General features: G+C 36.6%; 1 protein-coding gene across 1 annotated transcript in view; it reads right to left on the reverse strand.

The window, feature by feature from the left end:
* Positions 1-6,490: 6,490 nt before the first annotated feature.
* LOC106876468 (uncharacterized) overlaps positions 6,491-15,523 on the reverse strand; it is a 60,897-nt gene continuing 51,864 nt past the window's right edge. Inside the window, exons 17-21 of the mRNA XM_089345731.1 lie at positions 14,685-14,733; positions 13,302-13,340; positions 11,854-12,102; positions 9,086-9,966; positions 6,491-7,125 (exon numbers count right to left, since the gene is read on the reverse strand). Of these exons, the coding sequence (XP_089201857.1) occupies positions 9,707-9,966; positions 11,854-12,102; positions 13,302-13,340; positions 14,685-14,733 (597 nt within the window). The 3' untranslated portion in view covers positions 6,491-7,125; positions 9,086-9,706. The remainder of the gene's footprint in view (positions 7,126-9,085; positions 9,967-11,853; positions 12,103-13,301; positions 13,341-14,684; positions 14,734-15,523) is intronic.

Consider the following 15,523-nt stretch of genomic DNA (forward strand, 5'->3'; position numbering starts at 1 on the left):
TGTGTTTATGTCCCCGTAACTTAGCGGTTCGGCTAAAGAGACCGATAGAATAAGTACTAGGCTTCCAAAGAATAAGTCCTGGGGTCGATTAGCTCGACTAAAAGGCGGTGCTCCAGCATGGCCACAGTCAAATGACTGAAACAAGTAAAAGAGTAAAAAAGAGTATAGTTCAACCTACTCAAGTTAACGTGTGACAAACGGAACCGCAATTTTGAAAGAATTATCTATAAATTTGGGTTTTCAGCATGGAATGGCTATTAGGGTCCGCCAGAATAAAATAAAACAGTAATGAAAGTGGTTCTTAGGTAAAAGAAAAAACGGTTGAGAACCCCGCCCGCACGACTCATACCATCAGCTACTTCCATTATAGCTTCTTCCCCCTCTCATAATATCTTCCTCCTCCTCACACTTAAATAGAATATCTTCTTTTTCCCGTTCAGTGTCCCCCTCCCTCATTTATTTTATTCTCTCTTTCTCTCATCCCCCTCTCTCTTAAAGTTTTATCCTTTCATAGTATTCTACCCCCTTTTACAGTATTATCAATTACTAACCCTCCTACATAGTCTGCCTCGCCCTCTCTCTTATACTACGTCTTTCTCCTTTATCCATTACTCCCACTATAACTTCTTCGTTCTCTCTCATACACTGTCACCCTTTCTTCCTCTGTCTTTCACACCACTTCCATCTCCTCCTTTCACCCCTTTCTTCCTCTGTCTTTCACACCACTTCCATCTCCTCCTTTCACCCCTTCCTTCCTCTGTCTTTCACACCACTTCCATCTCCTCCTTTCACCCCTTTCTTCCTCTGTCTTTCACACCACTTCCATCTCCTCCTTTCACCCCTTCCTTCCTCTGTCTTTCACACCACTTCCATCTCCTCCTTTCACCCCTTCCTTCCTCTGTCTTTCACACCACTTCCATCTCCTCCTTTCACCCCTTCCTTCCTCTGTCTTTCACACCACTTCCATCTCCTCCTTTCACCCCTTTCTTCCTCTGTCTTTCACACCACTTCCATCTCCTCCTTTCACCCCTTCCTTCCTCTGTCTTTCACACCACTTCCACCTCCTCCTTTCACCCCTTCCTTCCTCTGTCTTTCACACCACTTCCATCTCCTCCTTTCACCCCTTCCTTCCTCTGTCTTTCACACCACTTCCATCTCCTCCTTTCACCCCTTCCTTCCTCTGTCTTTCACACCACTTCCATCTCCTCCTTTCACCCCTTCCTTCCTCTGTCTTTCACACCACTTCCACCTCCTCCTTTCACCCCTTCCTTCCTCTGTCTTTCACACCACTTCCATCTCCTCCTTTCACCCCTTCCTTCCTCTGTCTTTCACACCACTTCCATCTCCTCCTTTCACCCCTTTCTTCCTCTGTCTTTCGCACCACTTCCATCTCCTCCTTTCACCCCTTCCTTCCTCTGTCTTTCACACCACTTCCACCTCCTCCTTTCACCCCTTCCTTCCTCTGTCTTTCACACCACTTCCATCTCCTCCTTTCACCCCTTCCTTCCTCTGTCTTTCACACCACTTCCATCTCCTCCTTTCACCCTTTCCTTCCTCTGTCTTTCACACCACTTCCATCTCCTCCGTTCCCCCTTTCTTCACTCTCACTCAGTTTCCCTCCTCCCCTCATTTACGTTCTTAATCTACAAGTTTTCGCGTTACAGACAGGTTCGGCCGTTTGAATTCCGTAGAAAAACTTCTGCACAGTTCAAAGGTTAGTAACCCGTCTTCCTTATTCATTTAATATCTATATTTCCCTCCATCCACTTTAAATACACATGTGACATTTTAAATCCCTGAAATACAAGAACATTGATGAAAGATTTTCGTAGTAAACCGTCCACCCGTCTCCTAACCCTCATCGAAGTGGCTTCTCACCGCGTTGACGTACATGTGTCTGTATACTCAGGAAGGTGCAGGCGTGGCTGTATGGTGTGAAGCTGACTTCCCAACCACATGATTCCGGGTTCAATATCACTACATAGCACCTTAGGGGATTCGGTAGACGGAAACTTTAAGAAATCCGTCGTATATATTTGTGTGTGTGTGTGTGTGTATATGTATGTATATACATATTTATAGTAATTTCCTATTTTAGCGTATGTGTTAAGGAACAATATCTGTTATAAATATTGTCGATAACGTTTTCGGAATCTCCTGTCTCATGAAGGAACTTAGCCCAACATGTTATGGCCAGGGTCTTTTGGAAGTAAGAGAGATATGTAAAAATTAGATTTTTTTTGCACACACACACACACAACAAAATGACATTAAAAAAATTTTTCTCTTTTGGTAATTCGTATTTAGAAAGTTGATCTCCGGTTTGGCTGTTGTTTCTAGCTTGTCAGATTTCCGATCGGGGCGGATTTAAATTTTGAAATTTTTTCTTTGGTAAATTCGTAGGCTGGAGAATTAAAATTTTGAAATGCAGATTTTTTCTTTTTTTTTTTTTTTCTGCAGATTCTGAATCTCCGCACTCGATATAGTGGATTATTTGTAAAAAAAAAATCTGAATGCCAAAGGGCTAAAGGATTTCCACCCTTGACCATCATGTTTTGTCTCTCCATACAAGGGACCCAGTACGATAAAACCCAATGTGTCAGCTTGTAATGCAGTAAGGTGTGATTTGAGGGACGTTTAGCTGTTATTTCTAGTAGGCTGAGTGCCTACATGCTAAGCTGTGTTGTGCACCCACCTGAGAGTGAGGGCAAGGGTGGTTTGATGGTGCTGGAGGTGCAGATGTGTTTTGTGTTGTTAATTCTAGAACCCCGTTTTATTAGTCTGGCTCCCCTTTGTACCATGTGGCATGGACAGCCCTGCTTGGATCTTGTACTCTGCAGTTCTCAGGGTCACAGATACATGCAAACTATCACCCTACAATCCTGCATTTGACCTGTCCCACCTGAAGGCTATTGTTGCTGGTCTCTCCAATGCTAAACATAGCACATGGCCAAGCAGCTTCCTTCATCCAGCTGTTGATGGTGTCTTGCAGTTCATCAACTTGCGACATAGCCACCGTTTGTGATGGCAATTTACAGAACCACTTACTTTATCTGAATTTGTCTTCCTGGTGTTTGTGGCATCATTTCGTTAGGGCAAGACATTTTTCAAGACATCAGGGCAAGACATTTTTCAAGACATCAGGGCAAGACATTTTTCTATATTTTCCTTTTCAAAGTATAGACATCTTGCATATAATTTATAATGTCTTATGTGTACATGGTCCCTGAGGCACAATGTGGCGAAAATACAGAATTTGGCAGAGCATCATGGCAACAGTGTAAATCTATAGTCTTTTCATTATTCTAAAAGAACTTGGCATTGCATTGGCAAAAAGACTTAAAAATTACAAATCGTCTCACAAAGACGTCTCTAAAGCAGAAATTTCTTCACTTTGACATTCAGAGCTCTAGGCAGAAGATAACCCAGTGCTTCTGTGTGCCTCAACTGGTGGCACACTGTGGTATTTCTATTAGTCAGGGTTTCCCTGATCCCCTACTGCTTCTACTCACCAAATGTCTGTAAGCAGCTGTTGTTTTTTTTGGGGAGGGGGGAATGAAAAGCTTTCTGGCTGCGAGTATGAAGTTATGTTGTTACACTTTGTCTGCAGAAATCTTAGAGCATCTGTCATTTTCTCCTTTCTTCTGCAGTCGCCTGTACCTCACCCACCTGAAGCCTAAGTCTCTAATCCAATGCCAAGCATAATCCATGCCAAGCATAATCCATGCCAAGCATAATCCATGTCCAATGCTACTCTGACTCCCCTCACCAAATATTGCTGTCTTCAACATCATACATGATGGCTGCTGCTATCCACTTGACTTTGAGTCCGGTTGGAATTTCATTGATAGTTATTTTTGCTGTCCTCCCTGGGTGAGTGGGTGGTAGGATTATTTCGTCGTGTTTTGAGTGTTCCTGCGGCCAACTCTTTGGCTGTTTCTTAATTTGCGAACTGCATCTCAACAGCGGCACTTCTGCTTCCTCGTCCAACATGGGCTATTCTGTTCCATATTGGTACTAAGCACCTTTCAATCGCCTTGCTTTTGCAGCTTGCTATTCTTTTCTCGTTTAAGTTGAAGGTTTTATACACCACTGTTTTTCCCGCTAAGTTTTGCACCACTCCTGCTGGTGGGGCGGGTGGGGGGGTGTACTTTTGTATCGTGACCACTTCTTTAAAATTAAATTACGATAATTAAAAAGCTCTTCCAACGACACTTCTATCTCAACCATGTTTCTGCCAAACAAGGACTTATTTGAAACTGTTCAGTGAAATGTTCAGAATGGTTTATAGCAAAATGCTTATACTCCAAACTGCTTGGATTCTAGTAGGCGGGGCCAAGAATCACTGGAAATTACCAACCCGGGTTTGGTAAACTTTTGAATGGGATGAACTGGCGTCGCTTTGTCATGCTTCTGATCAAAGCAACATTTACTGGTTGGCTTTATTCCACCAAACATAAAATCTCTGGATTATAAATCCACCCGATTTCATATCTTCAATGTCTCCTTGGTAAATATTTGTGATGTTATTATTATTAAACATTTCACAGTCAATGAAAAGAACCGACTTTTCCTTAATTTTTTTTTTTTTTTTTTTTTTTTGAGAAATTCATTCCTATGATTTATGTCGCCTTCCTCAGTTTCCTTTATAATCTTATCAAACTACATGGGGTGGGGGGGGGAAAGATTTCATACACGATAGAGAAAAGAACCACACTTGCCGGTTGTTGTTTGTCTATATTTTCACTTCTCTTTCTTTTTGAAAAGTATTTGATGATTTTATTCCATGTCTGTAAAAGCATTTTTTCACTACACCAGTCTGTAATCTTAGCCTCCATTTCTTTACAATGAAAGATGCTAGAAATAGAAACGAACTACAATACTGGGTTGGCAACGAAGTTCCTGCCGTTTTCTAAATTCTTGGTAGGCTTTTGATGTATTTGTTCTGTGTCCCCAAATTCGTTTTTTTTTTACTACAGCAACCTGTAATCATTTCAACCTCTATATTTCTTTTGAAAGATGCTAACTGGCATGATTCACCATTTGGTGATTATAGCCAAGTTGGCAGAGAATGCAATAGCTTGTCCATTTATCAAATTGTTGTTTTGGGGGAAATATTTTTGGTCATTGTTGTAACAGTCGATGACCCTAGCTTGCATGGTTAGAATGCTGAATCTTTTCTTAGTCATCGTTATAACAGTTGATGACCCTAATTTGCATAATCCAATTCTCTGTTGCCAAAAATGCCATACGAGCACCAACAATTTGACCTCTTTGAAAGTTTGATAGATCTGTCATTTTAATGAATTGTAATTACCTTTTTTTTTTTTTTTGATGGGTGCATGTAGAAAACCAAAAAATCGAAGTGTCTAAAATTAATTTATCATTATCATACGTCCGTTTTCCATGCTGGCATGAGTTTGGACGGTTTGGCTGGAAATTGGTAAGCTGGGGAGCTGCACCAGGTTCCAATTTGATTTGGCATGGTTTCTATGGCTGGATGCCTTTCCTGACACCCAACCACTCCAAGAGTGTAAGTGGGTGCTTCTTACGTGCCACCGGTACCAGTGCCACTTATGCAACACCAGCATAAGCCATGACTATATGTAAAACTATATATATATATATATATATATTATTATTATATAGTTTCATATATCTACTGAAAGACGATCCCTGATAGGCTATTAAACTTCAGAGCGTTTGTTTCATTGGTCCAGTGGATCGGCCTCAAAGTCCTTTCAACCTGTATCACTTGGACTGTCCCCATCTATTACATGTGTATGCACATACACACTTATATATACTTTTTCATTCTCTATACTCACCATGCATGAGTGTAAAACATTTTTCCATAATATTCTGTGTGTATAACTTTTTTTTTACTCTGTATAACCTATTCTTCATGTAAAAGCTGTGATTCTGTGAATTTTAAATATAATGAAATTTTACTGAAATAAAAATAAATTTATAAATAAAAATTCACCAGCTTTTAGTTTCTATTCATTTTTTTTTCTCTTTACATTATTATTAAGGTAGCAAATTGGTAGAATCGTTAGCATGCTGGCCTTGTGTCTTTAGTGGAAAGGATTAAGGCTGTGAGCTGGCATAATCGTTAGCACACCAGTTTGGTTACAACTTCCTTAAAACAAAAACATAAGGACTGGGGTTGATTTATTAGACTAAAAATTCTTCAAGGCAGTGCCCCAGCATGGCCATATCAGAAGTACACAAATTAAGAACGAAATGTGTAAATGAAAATTAGCAACAAGCAGGAAACTGCCCCGAGGGTGATTTTTTTGTTTTTTTTTTTGTTTACTGCTAGGATATGTAATACATCGTTGCATGCATGGGGAACAGCGAGAATCTAAATGACAACTTATTTACAGGTCTTGTGAGTGGATTTGGAAGATGGAAACTGTGTGGAAGCCCCTGTTCTAAATTAAAGCCTTCAATCGAAATTTCATGTTACTTTGTTTTAAACACCAGATTAATAATGACAAAGCTATTTTAATAAATTCTTCATTATTTTCAAAATTAATTGAAACAAAAGCAACGTATTTCAATGGTCAGACAAAACTAAGATGGAGCAGAGTTTTGGTAAAGATGATGCTAAACCAATGATGATGCATAAAATATGAAAGTAATATATACAAAAGGCCAGTTATGCAAATACAATTAGTGAAAGTTTATAAACAAGGCTGACTAATCTTGAAATATAATTAAAATAGTTTTTGCCTCTTTTGCCCATAAAACAATTTCGCTGTATTTAGAGTAAAGGTTATAGCAAGCTTCACAATCTGCAAAAGGACAGCATGCAACCATTAGCTACGGGTGTTGGCTACCCATTGGACATTTCGTTTGCTCAGTCAGATGCTTCCCAGCGAGTTCATATCCAAAAAAAGTAGGGGTTTTATATAGTGAAAACGCAACCATGTGTCGAGAAATGAAAAGAATCACAAATAAGAAGCGTTCTGGGATATTATTGTCGCTCCTTAGATTTCTTATGAAACCTGTAATCGCAGACAGCAATTGCTACGATAATTCCGAGCATGGCAGGCATGCGTATGTTTCTGGTTCCTGTTGTATTAGATTCAATATCTTCTGTTGTTGTTGTTTCTTGATCTGCAAAAGATGAACATTAAGACATATACCTTTTTGTTTTTAATAATTTTTTTTTAAATCAGGAAGGCTTAACCATTTCGTGCTAAGCTACTTTTGTTTCTATTGTACAAATTCTTTGTTTCAAAGAGATCTAAAGTAAACACTTTCATCAAAACTGTAAGTAAACTTATGTTCCCAAAACTAGCTTAGTAATGACAAGGTCATTACTAAATTCTTCATTACTTTCAAAATTTATTGAAACAAAAGCAATATATTTCAACAGAAATATGGTAGGAACAGGGTTAACACACATCAATATCTTAGACTGCTATGTCTAAAGGATAAGATGTTCCCCTTCAGATCAATCCATCATTTAGAAAAGTTACATAGCATTAGCAAAAGGGATTGACTTCTTCCTAGTACAAAAACGGAAGGTCGGCAGATCAGTCCATTATTTAGAAGGATCATAGAGCATTAGCAAAGACTGGGTCTGTCAATTTTTGCCTCTAATTATGTTTTTTTCTCTTCAAGTTCTTTTTTCACCAACAAGAAACTGGAAAATGTCAATCATTTCTTTAACAATTAAATAGTTCAATAGACAGACTACCCTAGAGAATGAAGCCAACTTGTCCATTCAGTCAACTATAAATATATCCCACCATGGGTTATTATGAAAACTTATCGATTAAAAAAAAACAAACTAGTACGGAAGCAACCCTTGAAATTTCAAGTTACAAACTTTGAATTTGCCTAAACATTATGAAAATATTTGCACCACCACCACCACCATTATTATTATTATTATTATTATTATGGGAAGGTGGAGAGGTGGCAGAATCGTTAGCACGCCGGACGAAATGCTTAGCAGTGTTTCGTCTGCCGTTACGTTCTGAGTTCAAATTCCGCCGAGGTCGACTTTGCCTTTCATCCTTTCGGGGGTCGATAAATTAAGTACCAGTTATGCACTGGGTCGATGTAGTCGACTTAATCCCTTTTTCTGTCCTTGTTCGTCCCCTCTATGTTTAGCCCCTTGTGGGCAGTGAAGAAATGAGAATCGTTAACACGCCGGGGCGTTCAGAGTGCCATCAGTTCACACTTACGTAGGATGTGCCCCACTTTCGAAAATACCACATCCACTAATGAGAACTGCATGGCATGTAAGATTAACTCTGGCATTAAGTGTAGATCTAAAAATGTAGTCGACAGCATAAGGTGCATAGAAGGCACTTGTAAAGGCAAAAACGCGGCACACCTTGGAGTGTCATCTACTATAGCCCGGGGCTGACCAAATGCTTGTGAATGGATTTGGTAGACGGAAACTGAAAGAAGCCCGTCGTGTATATATATATATATATATATATATATATATATATATATATATAATAATAATATTAGGGACAAAATCCCAAATTACAGGTAAAAACTCAATTCAAATCAATTTATAAAAAATTAAAATTAAATTGAGCTTTATAGATAAAATATATATAAAATATATAGTTTTAGGGAAAATAACCAAGTTTCAAGAACTCATCGATAAAAATCCACTATCACATATAGAAAAATTAATAATTAAAAGCACAATAAATGAGTATAATATAATACAAAGTAAATATCATAAGATATATATTATTATCTTATATATATATATATATGTGTGTGGCCTGTGTGTTTTCCGTACTCGTTTATCATTATGTCTACGTTTTGTTTGCAACGTCCTGTACCCAGATATGCATCTATATATATACAGGTAGGTGTAAGTATGTACATACGTGTACATATATATGCATATACTCATTTATTATTTGTATTATATATATATATATATATATATATATATATATATGTGTGTGTGTGCATGTATGTCTGTATATATATACTTGTGTTTGTCCCGCCACCATCGCTTGACAACCGATGTTGGTGTGTTTACGTCCCCGTAATCTAGCGGTTCGGCATGAGAGACTGATAGAATAAGTAGGCTTACAAAGAATAAGTCCCTGTTGTTCGTTTCTTCGACTAAATGTTATGATCTGGCCTGAAACAAATGGAAGAATAAAAGAACAGAAGAATATATATATATATATATATAGGTGGTGCACCAGCATGACCGCAGCCACTTGGCTGAAACAAATAAATAAATTAATAGATGGGTAAATGGATATGTAGGTAAACGAATAGACACATAGGTAATACGGACGGACAAGCACACACACACACAACCACACACGTATGCACCCACCGCACACAAATACACACACACACACACACACTCCCATGCACGCACACGCACACAAATACACACACAAAATGAGACACATGACCATATACACATTCCACACGCATGCATACACACAAAGACACATATGGTGACACCCATCCATACCTAACAGACACACGTACATAGTCACATAAACCCATACACATAGACACACTCAAACACGCACACACAAGAAGACAGAGATACACACACACACACACACAAATGCATAAATATGCAGAATACATACATACATACGTACGTACTTACACACGCACATACATGTGTGAATACGCAAGCATACATTCACGCTGACACACACACATGCACATACGCATCAGTGAAAGTCTATAAACAGGGCTGACCAATATTGAAATATAATTTAAAAAAACAACTTTTGTCTTCTTTTAGAGAAACGAAAACAAGAAATCTCAGAACATTCTTATACGTTTTGTTGTTACTTCGATTTTTCTTAAACTTGTAAATGCAGAGACCAGTTACAATTGAAAAAATAATGCCGAGTTTCACAAGGCCCATTGTGAAAATGCTGGATGTGTTGCTGGTTCTTGTTTCATTAGATTCAATTCTTTTCGCTATCGTTCCCTGATCTGCAAAAGATGAACAATGGAACATATACCTTTTGATTTAAATTTTTTTAAATAGTAACATCTGCCAGGCTTGGCCCTTTAGATAGCAACTTGCTCGAAATTGCCCTTGTTTCTATTGTACAAACTCCTTGTTTTAAAGAGATCGGATCTTTTTGGTTTGACGGGCAACACTTGTTTTTTTTTTCTGGACGACAATTTTTTTACATGAAATAACTTCGAATACAAAATTTTTTGTCTGTTCTATAACACAAAATATACAAGTATTCGAAGTTTGAAAGTGTTTCGGTACCAAAAATACTACATAAAAAAATGTTGCCCGTCAAAACCAAAAAGATCCAAGAGATCTAAAAGAAAAACCTTCCTTATATTCCTAAACCTAACTTAGTAATGACAAGGTTATTTTACTAAATTCTTCATCATTTTCGAAATTTATTTAAACAAAGGCAATGTACTTCAACAGAAATATGGTAAGAAACTTATTAACACACACCAATATCCCAGACTACCACATCTAAAAGATTAGATGTTCCCCTTCAGATCAGTCCATCATGTAGGAAGGTTATATATAGCATTAGCAAAGGGGATTGACTTTCTAACACAAAAACGAAAGGTCAACAGATCAGTCCATCATTTAGAAGGGTTGTATAGCATTAGCAAAAACAGTGGTTCTGTCAATTTTTGCTATTAATAAGAAATTGGAGAATGTCGATCCTTTCGATAACAATTAGATAGCTCAATAGACAGATGATCCTAGAGAATGAAACTAACTTGTCCATTCAGTCAACTATAAATATATCCCACCATGAGTTAGGAAAATTTATCAATTTAAAACAGAACAGAAAAACGAATATAGAAGCAAACCTTGAAACTGTCAAGTTACAAATTTTGAATTTACTTAAGTATTATGAAAATATTTGCATCACCATTATTATTATTATTATTATTATTATTATTATTATTTTAAGTGGGAAGGTGGTGAGCTGGCAGAATCATTAACACGTCGGACGAAATACTTAGTGGTACTTCTCCTGCCGCTATGTTCTGAGTTCAAATTCCGCTGAGGTCGACTTTGCCTTTCATCCGCTCGGGGTCGATAAATTTAGTACCAGTTGAACACTGGGGTCGATGAAATCGACTCAACCCCTCCCCCAAAATTGCTGCCCTTGTGGCAAAATTTGAAACCATTATTATTATTATTATTATTATTATTATTATTAAAGCAGCGAGCTGGCAGAATCGTTAGCACGCCGGACGAAATGCATAGCAGCATATCATCCGTCTTTTTTCTCTGAGTTCAAATTCCACCGGGGGTCGATAAATTAAGTACCAGTAAAACACTGGGGTCGATGTAATCGACTAATCCCCTTCCCCAAAATTTCAGGCTTTGTGCCTATAGCAGCAACGATTATTATTATTATTATTATTATTATTATTATTGAAAATATCGCACAGTATCCAGTATTCCTCCAGGTGTATATTTCTGTTTATCGGAAGTTTAAAACCTGCCCGGTACTGCATCCGGGCATTTATTATTACTATTATTATTATTATTATTATTATTATTATTGAAAATATCGCACAGTATCCAGTATTCCTCCAGGTGTATATTTCTGTTTATCGGAAGTTTAAAACCTGCCTGGTACTGCATCCGGGCATTTATTATTATTATTATTATAAATTATTATTATTATTATTATTATTATTATAATTATTATTATTATTATAATTATTATTATTATAAATTATTATTATTATTATAATTATTATTATTATTATAATTATTATTATTATAAATTATTATTATTATTATAAATTATTATTATCATTATAAATTATTATTATTATTATTATTATAAATTATTATTATTATTATTATTATTTACTTACTGCTTAGCTTCAAATGAATTATTCCACCGTTTATGTTCGCATCCTCAAACTTCCAAGTCAAACATTCCTCAGTTACTTGTCTGATCCAAAGAAGAGAACCGTTGCCCGTCTGGAAAACTTTGAATTCATTATTGTTAGCGCATGTCAAGTCACATTCGAACTTATGATTTTGGCATTGCCACACCACCGGTCTCCGCATGTTTGGTACGTGTATATAAAGAGTGACAGCTTCTCCAAGCACAGCATTTCCTGAAATAAAGAAATCAAGTAAGAAGTTTGCTTCCCAACATCATGGTTCTAGGTTCAGTCCCACAGCATAGCACCCTGGGCAAGCGTCTTCTACTTAAGGCGGCGAGCTGGCAGAAACGTTAGCACGCCGGGCGAAATGCTTAGCGGTATTTCGTCTGGCGTTACGTTCTGAGTTCAAATTCCGCTGAGGTCGACTTTGCCTTTCATCCTTTCGGGGTCGATAAATTAAGTACCAGTGAAGCACTGGGTCGATGTAATCGACTTAATCCCTTTGTCTGTCCTTGTTTGCCCCTCTATGTTTATTCCCTTGTGGGCAATAAAGAAATAAGCGTCTTCTACTATAGCCTTGGGGACGATTAAAGCCACGGTGGGGGGGGGGGACTTTGTAGACGGAAACTAATAGTCCATAACGTGTGTGTGTGCTTGTATGGGTGTGTGTGTGTGTGTGTATGTGTGTGCCTGTGTCTGTGCTTGACAATCGGTGTAGGTGTGTTTACGTCCCTGTAACATAGCGGTTCGACAATAGACCAATAGAATAAGTGCCAGACTTAAAATAAGTACTGGAGCCGATTCATTCGACTAAAAATTCTTCATGGTGGTGCCCCAGTATGGCCTTAGTCTAATAACTGAAACAAGTAAAAGATCATCATCGTTTTAGCGCTTACTTTTACATACCTGAATGTATGTTTTCATTTTCAACAGTGGGGCGCTTTTCCTGTCACCAACCTCCATCTCTTTACAAACATATAGATATAACATACGATTCTATAGAATAACAAACAGCCTGCACATATTTTACACCGAGAACAGGAAACAAATGACGCTGTAAAAAAAACGAGCCTTTTGTTTACTAACATTGTGTAATACCTCAAACAGCCCAGACTTCAAGCAAATGACATCGCTGGGAAAACCATTGATTACAAACTAGCAAATGTAAGGGAATTAATGAAATCTTTAGCCTTCCTCAATGGGAAACTCTAAAGAAAGCGGATTCAAAACCGTAGTTGTATCTAAAGAACAGTCACTATCATTGACTGAGTTGCACTAGTGAACTGCCTGCTCGTAATAAAAAAAATATAAGTGAATCAAAAAACAAAACAGTGACTAGAAACTCTGAGTTAAGAGAAAAAAAATAGAAAACAGATTCGAAAAGATAGTGTCAAGTTTGAAAGGAGAAAATGATTTGTTAATCTGTTTACCATTTTGGATAATTTCATGAATTTCTGTTCTTGTCAAACCTGTAGAAGACGAAAACAAAAATGTTTGATTTTTCAACTTTTACATTTGATCAACAGAATTGTTTACTATTTATGTTACAATAATTAAATAATAATTAACACTTGTAGATATAATTACACATTATATACAGTGGCAGGTTGAGAGAAGTCATTGAACATGTGGTTTTCAGTTCAAACATTAACCATTTAGCATTTAAACTGGCCTTGTCTGGCCAAAATATTTCACCTTTTTATGGTACAAACTGGTCAGATCCAGCCTCTCACACCTACCTTACAATGCCATTCTAAAACTAAACAATCATCAAAATCTCAAATCTACAAGATAATTAATGATTAATTCAAAACAATATGAATTAATAAGGATTACATTTGACAGAGTAATCTCATTGTTAAAGTGTTACTACTTCAACTGTTATCAGCATCAGCATCATTGTTTTAACATCCACTTTCATGCGTCAGACATGGAATTTATTGAGGCAGATTTTCTGTGGCTGGGTGCCTTTCCTGTTGCTAATCCTCACCTGTTTCCAAGTAAGGTAATATTTCCTCTTGGTCGGACATGCGTTCATGGGAGAATGGAACCGAAAGACAACACTAGCATGATGGTGGTAACTCACTTGCAACTATCACGTGATGTCAAGACAAAGACGCACCCCACCCCCCCACACACACACCAATATACGTTCACCCATACACGCTAGGCTTCTTTTCTATCGCTTGTTTCAGTCATCAGATAAAGGCCTTGCTGGGGCACCGCCTTAACAACTATCCAAGAAGAATCACTTTTGTTTTCTGTCTAAATTAGAGTCACATGTATGGCTATGTGGGTAAGACACTTCTTTGCCAACCACATAGTTTCAGCTTCAGTCCCACTACACAACGCCTTGAGCACTTGTCTTCTATTACAGACCCAGGCCAATCAAGGCCTTGTGAATCGATTTGATAGACAGAAACTGAAAGAAGTCCATCATATATATATATATATATATATATAGCAAAAAAAAGTGCATTTTCAACAACACATTTTCCTAGATTTACAGCTTAGATATTTCGTAATGGTGTTTCTGCCTGATATGTCACATGAGAATAGATCAGACGTCAAAACAATGATGATGATGATACAAGCATTGTTGTAATATGATTGTAGCCATATTGGCTAAAACAAATAAATAACATAACATATTTATAAAAACAAAAATGATAAACTAGTGAAAAATTTTATTCACTTATTTAATTTGAATGACATGTGACACAATTATTTTTAGAAAAATAATAAATGTTAGCAACAAAAAAAAAGAATTTAAGAAACAAAAATAAAACAAAAAAAAAAACGAAGAAACTTACAAAAACACAATGCAAACACACAGAAGAACAACATTCGAACGTCCATAATCTGTAAAACATTTTTGAAAAATGAAAGCTGGCTACCAGAGCATGATTGGTATCAGAAAGTTTTGACATTTACTTTCAGAAAATCGTTAGAATTTTCGCCTTCGTTAGCTTAACGACATTTCCGCAAAGGCTTACTTTGTCTTTCATCCGTAATGAACTTACCCCCCCCCCCCCGAACTTGCTGGTCTAGTGCCAATATTACAAATTTAGCTGTTACATAAATTTAAGGGCAATCCGAAAACAGAGTCTGCAGTTCTTCCTACCGAAAGTAGCTTAGCAACGATACCTGAAGAACCAATAGTTAAAACCACTTCTTTTCTACATCATTTACATTATTTACATTTGACGGATATTTGTCCTCATCTTGTTTGTTGTAAAACACAACGTTTCGGCTGAGACACTCTCCAGCCTTCATCAGGTGTCATGGGGAAATTTCAAACCTGGATATTTTATATGCTGTTATTATTATTATTATTATTATATATATTATATATATATATATATATATATTATATATATAATATATATATATATATATATATATATATATATATATCCTTATATAAATATCCTTATATATATATCCTTATATAAATATCCTTATATATATATCCTTATATATATATCCTTATATATATATCCTTATATATATATCCTTATATATATATCCTTATATATATATCCTTATATATATATCCTTATATATATATCCTTATATATATATATCCTTATATATATATATCCTTATATATATATCCTTATATATATCCTTATATATATATCCTTATATA

The sequence above is a fragment of the Octopus bimaculoides genome, chromosome 29 (assembly GCF_046866305.1).
Source record: "Octopus bimaculoides isolate indiv1 chromosome 29, ASM4686630v1, whole genome shotgun sequence".
NCBI classification, from domain to species: Eukaryota; Metazoa; Mollusca; class Cephalopoda; order Octopoda; family Octopodidae; genus Octopus; species Octopus bimaculoides.